This window comes from Pelmatolapia mariae, linkage group LG13 (assembly GCF_036321145.2).
Source record: "Pelmatolapia mariae isolate MD_Pm_ZW linkage group LG13, Pm_UMD_F_2, whole genome shotgun sequence".
NCBI classification, from domain to species: Eukaryota; Metazoa; Chordata; class Actinopteri; order Cichliformes; family Cichlidae; genus Pelmatolapia; species Pelmatolapia mariae.
Genome location: NC_086238.1, coordinates 5,514,328 through 5,527,222, shown reverse-complemented (window position 1 = coordinate 5,527,222; position 12,895 = coordinate 5,514,328). Strand labels below are relative to the sequence as shown.

Genomic DNA, 12,895 nt, shown 5'->3' with positions numbered 1-12,895 from the left:
AACTACCACATCTTCTATATTTTGCAAGACTTCTAGAAGTTTGACACTTTAACTAACCGGTGCATCGATCTTAATGAGGGCGATGTCTGATTTCTCATCCACGTCTTTGATTTTGGCATCATAGGAGGCGCCGCTCTTTAGCTCCACTTTCACTCTGTGTTTATTGGCCACCACGTGGGCATTGGTCACAATTTGGCCATCTTCAGACACAACAAAACCAGAACCACTGGCCACTGCCACTTCACGCTTGGAATAAGTCATCCTGTGGAGGGAAGAAAGAGAGACATTAGGAAAGAGTAGGAAAAGGTTAGACTACTGGTATTCTTTCCTCTCCCCTTTAACAGTTTTTCCAGAATAGTAAAATAAAGCAGTACATGGTGTAATAGAAGTGTTAAATGCAAACCAAAGTTTAAAGCGTCTGAGTATGTATACTAACTATATATATATATAAACAGTAAGAAGGTGAGTATATAAAGCTAAGCTGGAAAGATGAATAAAACAAGAGACAGATCTAAGTGAAACAAAGACGGAAGAAGGAGAGAGAAATCTGAAAATCAGAGAGTTTTGACCTTCAAAAGAACCACTTCACAAGTGATGGTGACAGACAGAAGAGAGATGAGACAGATGAAGAATCAAAGTGTCAAAGACCAAGAAGCAGAGATTAAAAAGCACAAAAATCTGGTCGGATGATTTTTAAAAAGAAGATGAAAGACTAAACTTGAGAATAAGGTGCTCTACCAACTGGTGCAGTGTGTTTAAGTACACAGGTAGGTTGTAAATTCTAGGGTTTTTCAGTCTGCCCCTCCCCAGCACCGAGCACAGACACACAGGTACGCGGCTCATACTTGCGGTAAAGTTCAATGTGAACCACAGACGGAGCAATTTTCTCCACCACGTCAGCAATGAAGTTGTATTTGTGCCTCGGGCTGTCTGGATTGTCTTGAGCTGGAAATACATCATGCACACACAAATACACAAATAGGATGTCAGCCTGGTAAAAACAAACAAAAGATGCATGGAAATACTGCATGATGTAAGAGCTGTGTGAGGATAGAGAACCAACAAATTAAACTACCCTTCATCATAACACATCTGGGAAAAGAACAGATGACAGTTCATCTGCGGTTGAGACTGTCTAGGTCTGGGTCTGACACACATGTACTCACTCATTTACAGAGTCTGGTAATAAACCTTACAAATAAACACTTCACACTGACATTTACCCTTATCTTACCCCATGGTTAAGGGTGAAAACACAGCAGTTCTAAAACCATCCACAGCTCTTTTGTCAAGTATAACACACAGACAGTGTGACACTGCATGTTAAGGGACTGCCAAATTCACTGAATCACCCATCCAGCTTTGGCTAAGTCAGGAAATGCTGACTGACTTACCTGCTCATTAAATCCTACCCAAATGACAGTTTAAGCAAGGCTATGAATCAAGACGCCCCCAACCTTTCCCTCTTTGCTTTTCATCCTTCCATCCATAAGCTGTTATTTTGCCACGTACTTTGAACTATTTTGTCTCACAAGAACAATTTTCAGTCATTACTTTCTCCCAGATTACAGAAATTGCAAAAGTATAATCCCCTGGATATCAGAGATTACACTGAAGGGTAAAGGAACAACAAAGAGACACTTGAGTTGCAGTTAAGCTAACACCACCATTTAATGAGCATCATGCTGCTGTATGGAACACCATTAAAAAGTACAGTCCACAAACATTTGACATACTGCAGGAAGTAAATTCTTTTGCATGTGGTTGAAGTTTTGGCGGTCGCAGTGAAGCACCAAAATTTGTTTAGCGGGTGTTTGTTAGCTGTGAGAGTGTTCTGTTAGCTAGCAACCTTCATTATAAACTGAAGATAACAGATGGACACAGATCAGTTCTGTATCTGAACAGTAATGCCAATTTAGACGTGACTTAAACCAGATCTCTTTCTAGTGGACTGTTGCAGTGGGCCACACTGAAAAGTTAATGAAGACATAAAATTAACATTGAGCAGAACTGAGTTTAACTTATTGGAGAGGCCCTTCACTACAGTTTACAACAGTTTCTCATGAGGCCCATTGGGAAAACTAATTACCAACCGCTGCTGGAAGAAGTCATAAGGAAAATTACCTTACTTCTCACTTGGATTAACACTTTCCTGATGAGTATGTGGTTTCCAAGTCGGACCCTCCCCTTCCAGCACTTCCAGTTCTGAAAGCTAAAATGCTCATCAGACACTTCACAATGGTAGCTCAGGAAAAAGTGGGCCAGGGACTTGGTTAGGAACTGTTATGTTTTTAACTGAATCATGAACGCAGAAAGATGCATGCATGCACACCTGCGACAAGAAGCTCACCGTAGTAGTGATTCTGGTAATATTGCCCTCCTACCTTCCCTCAGCTGAGCTGTAATGTAATTAAAATTCCTTTACACTGGATGTAGACAGAAAACAGTTCTACACGAATTTACTTGCAGTAAGGTTTATGGATTTTTTGCTCTTGTTATTAAATATTAACAACAGCAGTAAGTTCATGCTTTTTGGAAAGAGACACTGTTGTTGAGGAATATCATTTATTTCTGATAAATTAAAGTGAGGCACCAATATGTCCAAAACTGGACACCAAAACAGTCTAGATGAATGAACAGTGCTACAGTCTGGAGGAAAACATATAAAGTACATTTTGGGGTGAAAATTGCTTCAAGATAAACCCTTTGAGCATCATGAATGTTTTCCAAATCAATAATTTTACTAGAAATCTTTTGAGTCATGGAATTTTTTTCACCTCACGGATGTATGTACTGAAATCCATTTCAGTCCTGCTAATAATTGTCAAGCTATTTCTCTGAAAAAATTGAAATGCCCACCTCATAATGTAATGAAAGGACAAACGAGGGGCTCACCAAAGTTAGCAGGTTTCTGGGCATCTGGCGATTAAGATTCCCTGTGCAGAATTTTACTATAATCCATCAAATAGTTGATGATTATTTCTGGGTATACGGTGTACCAAATGCTATTCTTAGAGCTAAAAAGCCACTGGAAGAAAAAAGAAAACCAAGTTGCTCATAAATAAATGTAACCACTTTTCTTTCCCAACCCCGACATATATTTTCCTGAACTTTAAATCAAGTATTAAACATTATAAATGCCACACAACTTTCTTGCAATAGCATGAAGAAAAGATGGAAATGTTGGAGTAATTTCCTCCCTGCTAGCTTCAAACCCGGGGGGTTTTGGTCAGCTCTGATAGGATTACTGTGAGAGAAAGCAGGGCCCGGGGTCCAGAATCTGTGTTGTTTCTGGAGTGCACAAACAGGCTCCCAGTCTCTTCCACTTCGCCATGTTATAATGAGTGAGGCCTCCTTGCACACATGCGGAAACCAGGAACACTCTGCTGCCACTACAATGCCAGTGTGATGATAGCAGACTTATAGGCCTAGTGGTGGTGATTTGTTAGAGACGGGATGTCATGAATCAGCCATTTTCTCCTGAGTTATATAGTGAGATAGATTATTTCATTGCTTAACTGAGCTTACAGCTGAAGCTTAGAAAGACTTTACTGTTGGAAAATTAAGTTGACTTATGAGCGAAACTGAAAAGAAGCTGTCGAGATGCCAAAACGTGACTGATTCATCTTGATATGGAGAGAAAGTGGGATTTAAAGGCTTCTGATCACTGTCTCATCTAAGTATTGCTCATGAAAAACCTCTCCATCTACTGAACTGCTGCTATAGTAAGATGGGATCTGTGATTGCAAGGTAATTTTCTAAACAGCTTATGTGTGTGTGACATTTATACATTTAATTAGAGTCATTATAAGGAAAGAAAAGAGGACATACTTTTGATGGTGTGAGAAGTGGTGTGTTCAGCTTCTTTTGAAAATGGGCTTGTTCCTGGAGTCGCAGAGTACATTATAATAGACTCAGAAACTGCATGCAGTTTCAAAATAACTGCATGCAAATTTAATGAGTATAATTTGCCCGCAGGAGCTGTTTGGAGATTAGCTTGTAAACGATTGCCTATAGATAATGTAAAGGTAAGCTGTGGGTCACTAATAAACAAGGCAAATGGCTTTTTAGTTCAAAAAGCAGATTGAACTAGAAATCCAAGTAACATAGCGTTTTTCTCATAGGTGACAAAACCAACATAAACACATATAATATCCATGAAAAACATCTGGTTAAACATTTTAACAGAATGACCAATAATAGACTGAAAGCAATTTTTATGCAGATTGATCATATAGAGATATAGACTCACATGCCACTTTATTAGGTACACCTGTTTAAGTACTTGTTAATGCAAATATCTAACCAGTCAGTCACATATCACGTGCACATGGTGATACCAGCTGAAAGTAATTCAACTTGAGCATTAAAATGGGGGGGGGGGGGGGTTAAGAGACTTTGTATGTGGCATAGTCATTGGCATCAAATGGAGTGGTCTGTTTATTTCAGAAGCTGCAGAATCTGCTGGGACCATTCGCTAGAGAGAGAAGAAAGAAAAAGAAAAAATCCTGTTCTCTGGATGAAAACATCTTGTTGATGGCAAAGCACAGAGGAGAATGGCCGGACTACTTTGAGCAGATAGGAAGTCAACAATAACTCAAATAGCCACTCACTACAAACAGAGTATGCAGAAGAGCATCTCTGAATGCACAGCACATTGAACCTTGATGTAGCAGATGGACTAGAGCAACAGAAGGCCACACCGGGTGCCACTCCTGTCAGCTAAGAACAGGAAACTTGAGTCTACAGTACAAATTGGGTCTTCAAAACTGGACACTGAAAATTGGAAAAATGTTTCCTGGTCTGATGACATGTAATTTCAACATGTGGTCAGAATTTGGTGTAAATACCATGAAATCATGGATCTACCCTGCTTTCTATCAGTAGTTCAGGCTGACGGTGTAATGGTGTGGGGGATATTTTCTAGACACACTTTGGCCCCCTTCGTACCAAGGGGGCATTGTTTAATTGCCACACACTATTTGAGTATTACTGCTGACTATGTCCAGCCCTTTATGCCCACAGTGTACCCATTTTTGTTCTGGGCGCTTCCGGTGGGATAATGTGCCATGTCACAAAGCTCAAATCACATCAAAGTGGTTTCTTGAACATGACAATGAGTTCACTGTACTCAAATGGCCTCCACAGTCACTAGATTTCAGTCCAATAGAGCAGCGGTCCCCAACCTTTTTTGCGCCACGGACCGGTTTATGCCCGACAATATTTTCACGGACCGGCAATAAGGTGTCGCGGATAAATACAACAAAATAAAACTAGTGCCGGTACCGAAAAAAAGAAGATTTATTCATAACACACGTGAAAAGACCCAGGAAAACCGAGTTAACGATAAAAACGATAACAAAATAACGCTGAAAACCGATAAAAACCCTGAAAACCATGCATTTCACACCTGAGCCTCAACTCTCGCGGCCCGGTACCAAACGACTCACGGACCGGTACCGGTCCGAGGCCCGGGGGTTGGGGACCGCTGCAATAGAGCACCTTTGCAATGTGATGCAACATTATTGATGTGCAGCCCACAAATATGCAGCAACTATGTGATGCCAAAAACCGAGGAATGTTTACAACACCTTGCTGAGTCTGTGCCGCAAAGAGTTTAGGCAGTTCTGAAAGCAAAATGAGGCCCAAGCTTGTACTAACAAGGTGTACCTAATAAAGTGGTTGGTGAGTATATCTGTGTGCAACAAAGACGCATAAACAACTTTATAGAAAGTAAACTGGATGTGGACTATTTCACACTTGGTAAATTAAGAAGTGATATATTTGATGTAATAGCAAGTACGCACTCTTGTTACCCTGAGTCACCCTGTCAGACACTTAATCTAATTGCTTCAGTTTATAGGAAAGCATTAGCAGAAATAACTACTGACTATAAAAGTAGTATGATAATATGATAAACAGTAATACTGTAAATGTTAATGACTAGCAGCACACCACAAAATATCACTTGAGTTTCAGGGCAATGGCAGACTGAGACTTATGAACAGTCTTGTCAGTATCACAGACATTACGTTGCTATTCAGCAGATATTTTGGAGATGGCACTTAAGGTAAAAGTAGGGATGGGTCAAGTGAGTTGCATGTAATATCGAGTGGATGTGGTGTTTAGATTTTTAAGCAGTCCAAAAACACAATTTGTTCTTATGTGGGAGGATGGCATTCCTACTAAGCAGTAACTTATCCTGACAGAGAAGTGTATACACACTCTCACAACACAATTTAAATGATATGCTGACATAAAAACAGTAATAAACCTGCTTTAAGTTCCTGTGACCTGATGAAGTTAAGATTTCGCCCACATGCAAGACATATTGAGAAGTGTGGTAACTGCTAATGAAAGAGCCTAATAAAATTTAAGTATCTATTAACAATAATCAGATGTCTGAAAGAGTTTTTTGGAGTCAGTTCAAGCATTAAATGTGGGGAAAACCATTCAAAAACAACATTTATTAAAAGGAACCTAATTTAAAAGTACTCTCCCCTCCCAACATACACACTCAAAGCCCCCCTAACCTCACAATCCCGTACATCCATTACCCCTCCCCACTCAACACACAAGCTACAGATCAGGGCGTCTTTTCTTCTTCAGCTTTCCCATGCATAGGACCCTTCGTTTTATTGGTTCCTGCAGACTAAAAGACGATTTGTGTTCTCCCAAGAAAAAACCTTAAGAAATGGAAAAACATAGATGTGAACAAAGTGGATTCAGTCCAGCTAGAATTAAGCTAATGCACTAGCAAATCTTTTAGATATGTTAAGGAGGAGGGTCAAAGGAAAGGATCGTTATCAGCATGGACATCCGGTCGGAATGCAAAGAGCACAGCCATCAGTTATTCTCCAGAATTGTAGGTTTGTTTTCCTTTAGATCAAAGGTGATTTAACTAACCAAAGGGGAAACTCATATAAGCTCTGAAAGAGACAAAATAAGTTTAGAGTAAATCATTAACTTAAAGCTAGAAATGTTTAATAAATGAACTCTTTTCACTCCACATTAGCTTGAGAATAGTGAGGGGAAGGGTGTATAGCCCGTATATAAGGTGTGCCAGGTGGAATAGAGGATTAAAGGAACCAGTCAGTGAAAAGAAAGTCAGGTCAGCAAGTAAGCTATGGCACATGAGGTGTGGATGAGTGAAGAAAAGTGTACGTCAAATGGGTTGTTGTCAAAGGACAGTACTGATTGCTTAAAAAAAGCAAATAAAATGTAAATAGTATGGCCCCTCTTTGGCCTTAAAAAGTATGGCAAGTATGCGCCTTAGTGCATATGTTATTATAAAATTACTTCCAGTAGGTCATTGATTTTGGCTCACTGTACTTCTTCAATGATTCAGAACACATGAATGCTAGCTTGCTACAGTATTAAGACCATGAATCATTTTGTTTCGATGGGGCTTTTTTCCCAGTTATGAAAGCATACAGTTGAGCTTTGCCGCTGTTTATAATACTACAATGACACACTGGCAGCTGTTTCAAATGACTCACTGAGTGATTATAATTAACCCAATTTTTCCATTCCCAATATTGATTCAATTTACCCTATTTTAATCCAGTGAACTTAATTTTTTCCATTGTGAACTCCATCTAAGGTTAAAAGCACACAACACAACCAGAAGCACACACACTGAGTTAGTAACAGGGCAGTTAGAGCAGCATGGAGAACCCATTCAAAACCATGTCATATTTTATTGTTTGAAAATGATGTATGTCGATCAGTACAGCAGCTGCAAGAGCAGGTTTTAACCCTTTAAAAGGCATTGAACCAATGCAATATTCAGCACAGTGTTTAATAACACTTATCTTGGCCCATAGACAAGAATGGAGGTACAGCAATTTGGTGTGGTGCAAAAGCATCACATTTCTCTAATTAGTGCAATTTAGGCAATTCAGACATACACATATGTTCTTATGTTGCGGTCAGTATTAGATGACATTAAAAAGAGGCTGAGCACGGAAGAGGCTTCAGCAAATATAGTTTAGCAGAGAGAGGAATGAAGGAAGCAGGAGAATTACAGACATCAAACAGGAAAAAGAACAGATGAGAAAAGCAGACAGGCAGACATTCAGAACCAAAAGCAGACACTGACAAGTAGAACAACAAAAACAAAAGTCACATGCATGTGCCCAAAAATGATGTTTTAATATCATGAGTGGCTGAGACAACTTGCCGAAGAATGTGCGTATTCAGCAGATATCACTCGCTGGAGTCAGAGAGTACATTCTGCAACATCAGCTCTGAATTAAAGAGCAGCGCAAACTGTGTCGGGTTTTCAACTGGATTAAAGTCTAAACAGATTATAAGAAAGTCAGCCTCATCTTCACGTTCACACCTTCATGCAACCCCTCTATAGTTCTGTGTCACAGTTTGAGAGGCACCAAGTTATTCAGTTCTGATCTCCAATACTCTTCAGCACTTTTCCTGTCAGTCTGTGTCACATTAATGCTTTTAAACTGCCAAGAAGTTTTTTTCTGCACTTTTAAAAAAAATAATTAGATCATTTTTAACAACTATGACACCAAGGTCACAGTCAAATTTTGGCCTAGTTTTTTTCTTTTTTTCCCCCCCCAAAATGAGCTACGCCTTTACTGTCCAGACACGAAATGACATCATGCAACTACACTCACATGTTTTTTCTTAACATGAGGCCAGGTTGCGGTGTATTTCAAGGCACTCAGAGGGGTTTAAGTGTCTTTTCAGTGTCAGCTCTTGACATTCTGAGTCAACAGACCTGTTCACAATTTATGTTAAAGTTGACATTTTTTTAAATATGTGCTTCTGCTACAGTCTTAGTCAGCACCAGCCTGGATAGGGACCCATCTAATGCATGAAATAAAATGCAACTTCCAGCTATGGAAATTCTCACAGGGTGTCTTGGAAAATCAATAGCACTCACCACAGTCTTGCTCAGTTTCAGACATGGTTAGCTGCTCGGGAATGACTTAACCATTTAAGCTGCTTACATGACTGACAAACAAATGTGGCGATGCAGTCTGCCCTTCCACTGTGCCCACATGGTTTTTGATGTACATGTAAAACTTTCCCGAAAATATGGGTTGCTAATTTTGTGTTTTCCTCAATGTCTCCTGCCTGTTTTAAACAGTCTTCAACAGAGGTGGAATTTTGGCTTTGAATCAGTGCCAGGAATTCCTGCATGTGACTGTTAAGTGTGATTTATGAGTGACAACACAGACCAGGAGTGAAAGACACTTCCACAGTCAAAAAGAGAAGAGAGGAAGAAGCTGGAGTGGGGGGGCTGCGGCAGGGTGAATTCAGTAAGTTTCCAAGCCTTGAGGTAAGTTATAGATCTTTGATGCAACAGGTGTTGAACCTTGTCATTCGTGTGTGTTTTTAAGTGCACATATGTTGCCAAATTTGAGGGGGGGAAAAAAAGTATGTACACAGTAACAGTAAAAACCATAAAGGACACAATGTTTTTACCACCTGTAGCATCAGTAGTGATCGTTTTTTCATTCCTGGATGTTTTATGTCATGCATAAGTTGTAAACAATTACACTACTAATGATGATATATGACTCATTGATTCATTTTGTACAGAATGTGCATTCTCATTTGGGCTGTGCTGTTTCACAGAGCAGCAGATGTGAAGAGTGAAGTCCCATTATAAGTGAGATTCACTGATTAGGAAGACATACCTGTCACATGACACCATGACAAAATGCAGGTCCATACTGAAACACTTCCATATATCATTATAAATATATCTCCAGTTATATTTAATAACAGTTTATATCATACATATCAGGTTTTGACATTCCATTCTATTAAGCTAATGCACATATTTCAGGCAAAGACCACATGGCATAAAGGAATCAACCAGATTATAGTCATGTGACTGCTGGTCATGCATGCCAGAGTAATCCTAAGGTTCACATCAAGCTTTACAACGGGGCATAACTCGTGGCTTCATTCAGTCATGGGGGAAAAAAAGAAAACAAAACAAAAGAAAAGCCCTCTCTGATCAAGTCTAATTGTAATGCAGGATCAAGGGGGAAACCCACTTGAATGGCTGCTCTTGTGGTTCCAGACACATGGGGATTGTGTGCCACTGAATGCAGCGCTGAGCTACAACATCTGTGCGACCTTGAGACAATAAATGCCCAGTGAGGAATGATGGGGTCACGTTCAAGAACAAGTTGTAAATAATGAAGGCAAAACGGCCAAAAAATGACACCATGTTACAGAAAATGTTCAACGATTGATTTCAGCTGCAAAACTAATGTTTTTGGCTCACAACGCTCAAAAGAGAGTAGCCTATTCATGATTCTTGACACTACTACTGTAATCAATTAACTTTAAACGTCGAATCTACTCCCTCCTATTTATTATCAATATCTCAGTGTGTTTTGGGTTAAGGGTGTCTTGATCAAAACAGTGTGAGTTCTACCTTTCCCGCAGGCTCCCCGCTGAATGAAAAGAACAGGTGGCTGTTGCAATTTCTGCGCCCGTCGACTGACCCTCTTCAGCTCGCAGATATTCCGGTAGGACACCCCATCGCTTCCACAAACCGCTTCGGTGGTTTTGCACACGCAAATCCCACTCTTGCTTCTCCTCCTCACCGTCACAGTGTATGCAATCCCGCCGGAGACCGAGCACTCCAGCTCCTCTCCGCACACTGGGTCGCCGAGCTTCCCACTGCCGCCGCAGGCTTCGCCTTCACCGGAGGCGCACACCGGGCAGCAGTGGCAGGCGTCGAGGGTTTGTCCTGTCGGACAGTCCGCTGGTAGCCGAGGACACATCGACTTATCACACCGGGAAGGACATCCGACAACATAACGGCTGGAGATTTGCGCATCCGCCGGCACGGCTGCAAAGGCTACGATTGCGCACAACAGCAACCAAGACATGTTTCAGACTGAAAAAGAAGCTCCCCTAAAAATTCACCAGAAACTTTTAAAGAGTTCCAAAAGGTCGCTCTGTGCTAGCAGTGTTATGGGATGACAGAGCTCAGTGCTGAGGGGGGAGTCATCCCAGATGGAGAGGCATTTAACAGAAACTCCACTGCGTAACCAATTACGCGATTTTACGTTTTTGCTGGCACCGCATCAGACATGCAACTCACTTTCTAGATAATAACAACAAGCAGGGTGATTGATGGCTTTACGTGACGTACTGAACGGAAGAGTTAAATTACTGATATGTCTCCAAAAGCGTCAAGACAAATAATCAGAGGAAAGAGCAGAAAATTGCCATGACTGGTCGGAGGAATTGATTTTAAATATATTAGTTTTATTTCAGTCTGTTACAAAACTTTAAACATCAAGGTCAACTTGAAAACAAGCATGAATATTGAGAATATCGAGAATATTTTAGTCCACAAGTGTTTCCTGACGATGACTGACGAAATGAATAATAGCAGAATAAGGATGCATGTAGCCCAGATGTTTTACGCTATACAGCCTTCCACACATGACTATTTCCTTATGCTGTAGTCATTTATTTATTTTCCTGTTTTAATGCTTCCTCGTGAGTCACTCCTGGCACCCGCACAAGCCTCATGGCTAATTAGAAAAATCAGTGGTGGAACAATAATTGCGTGGATTGTGGGTTTTATGCGTTCATGTACACTTAATAAACAGCCAACTTTGCTCCAGTTGGAAGACTGCATGAGGACATAACTTATCTAGGCCTGTTTATCATGATGCAGGGTTAAGCACCCAGCAAGTAGGGGCATAAACAAGTCTAGTACAGGTATCCAAATAAAGAATGCACTCAATTCAAGAGCAATCAATATCGTTTTGTACAACTAATCACTCAAAATATTTGTAAACATCAACTCTTGACACATTTCCAGCATCAGAGTAGCACATTTTAATTTTGGCAAACAGCAAACCTCTGTTAGATTAAGATGTCTGTGGTGAGCTGTAAGAGTCCAGTAAACTCTATAAATCAGCCTCATAAAATACCTCAACACAGTTTGATAGACTGTGTTAAGACAGGCTTGTTTTTTCTCTTTTTTATGTGCCTCTTGGTTTAAATGTGGTCGACGAATAAAGCAGAATATTTCTCCATGCCCCTGCTTGGGACCCTGTGGTGTGCTGGGGCTCAGGAAACCCAAGTCTCTTGTATCTTTGGGGCAATTAGAAGGGGGCATAACAGAAACAGACTGGACTCTTGTATAGCACAGGAAACAGTTAGAGTATACAATGTAGACTGTAACCCAGAGCTGATGTTAAGAGTTAAATGACAGGGTTCATTCATTTTTTTTCACAGAAAAAAACAAAAAAAAACAAAACAGAGCTGAAGCTGAGTGCTCTTTAATTTCGATCCAAGACAACACACATTGTTGGCTGATGCAAAAACGGCCGAAACCCACGCAACATCATCAGCTCCATTATGTGGCACTACGTAGGCGAGAAACGGTGGGAAAACTTGCAGATGAAAGCAACCTCATCTATAAGGAACACCCATCCACCAGCCGAGGACAGTGAACGTAGCCAATGATGGACGCCACTGAGGTCTGTGTGATCTCGCCTCCCAAGTTTGTCCAGGCTGTGAGTGAGGCCATTGAAGGACCAAAATGGAGCTGTACTTCCACATCTGAAGCCACACCAAAGTTTGGCATCCTCCAATGAGCATAGGAGCTATGGTATATATGGAATATCAAAGAGCTGTACATCCAAGCTCATACTTAAACACACCAGCTAATTATAAATGATTTTGCTTCTTCCAGCGAGCCAATGACACCATCCATATGTACCGTAAAATGTCCACACATGCAGCATTCACAATTAACTGCACACATAGAGACGAAGCCCCTGAATATGCCATAACTCATTATCCAGCTGATTAAAGAGGCTTTAAATATTCAGTCCACACGTACCATATCAAGCTCAAGGCTGAATATGTAAGGAGCACCTCA

The 12,895-nt window shown here is 40.6% G+C and overlaps 1 protein-coding gene across 1 annotated transcript in view; it reads right to left on the bottom strand.

Moving 5' to 3' along the window:
- Nucleotides 1–10,964, bottom strand: part of LOC134639969 (serine protease HTRA1A-like) — a 28,322-nt gene extending 17,358 nt beyond the window's left edge. The window contains exons 1-3 of the mRNA XM_063491509.1: nt 10,421–10,964; nt 846–945; nt 58–262 (exon numbers count right to left, since the gene is read on the bottom strand). Of these exons, the coding sequence (XP_063347579.1) occupies nt 58–262; nt 846–945; nt 10,421–10,880 (765 nt within the window). The 5' untranslated portion in view covers nt 10,881–10,964. The remainder of the gene's footprint in view (nt 1–57; nt 263–845; nt 946–10,420) is intronic.
- Nucleotides 10,965–12,895: the final 1,931 nt, after the last annotated feature.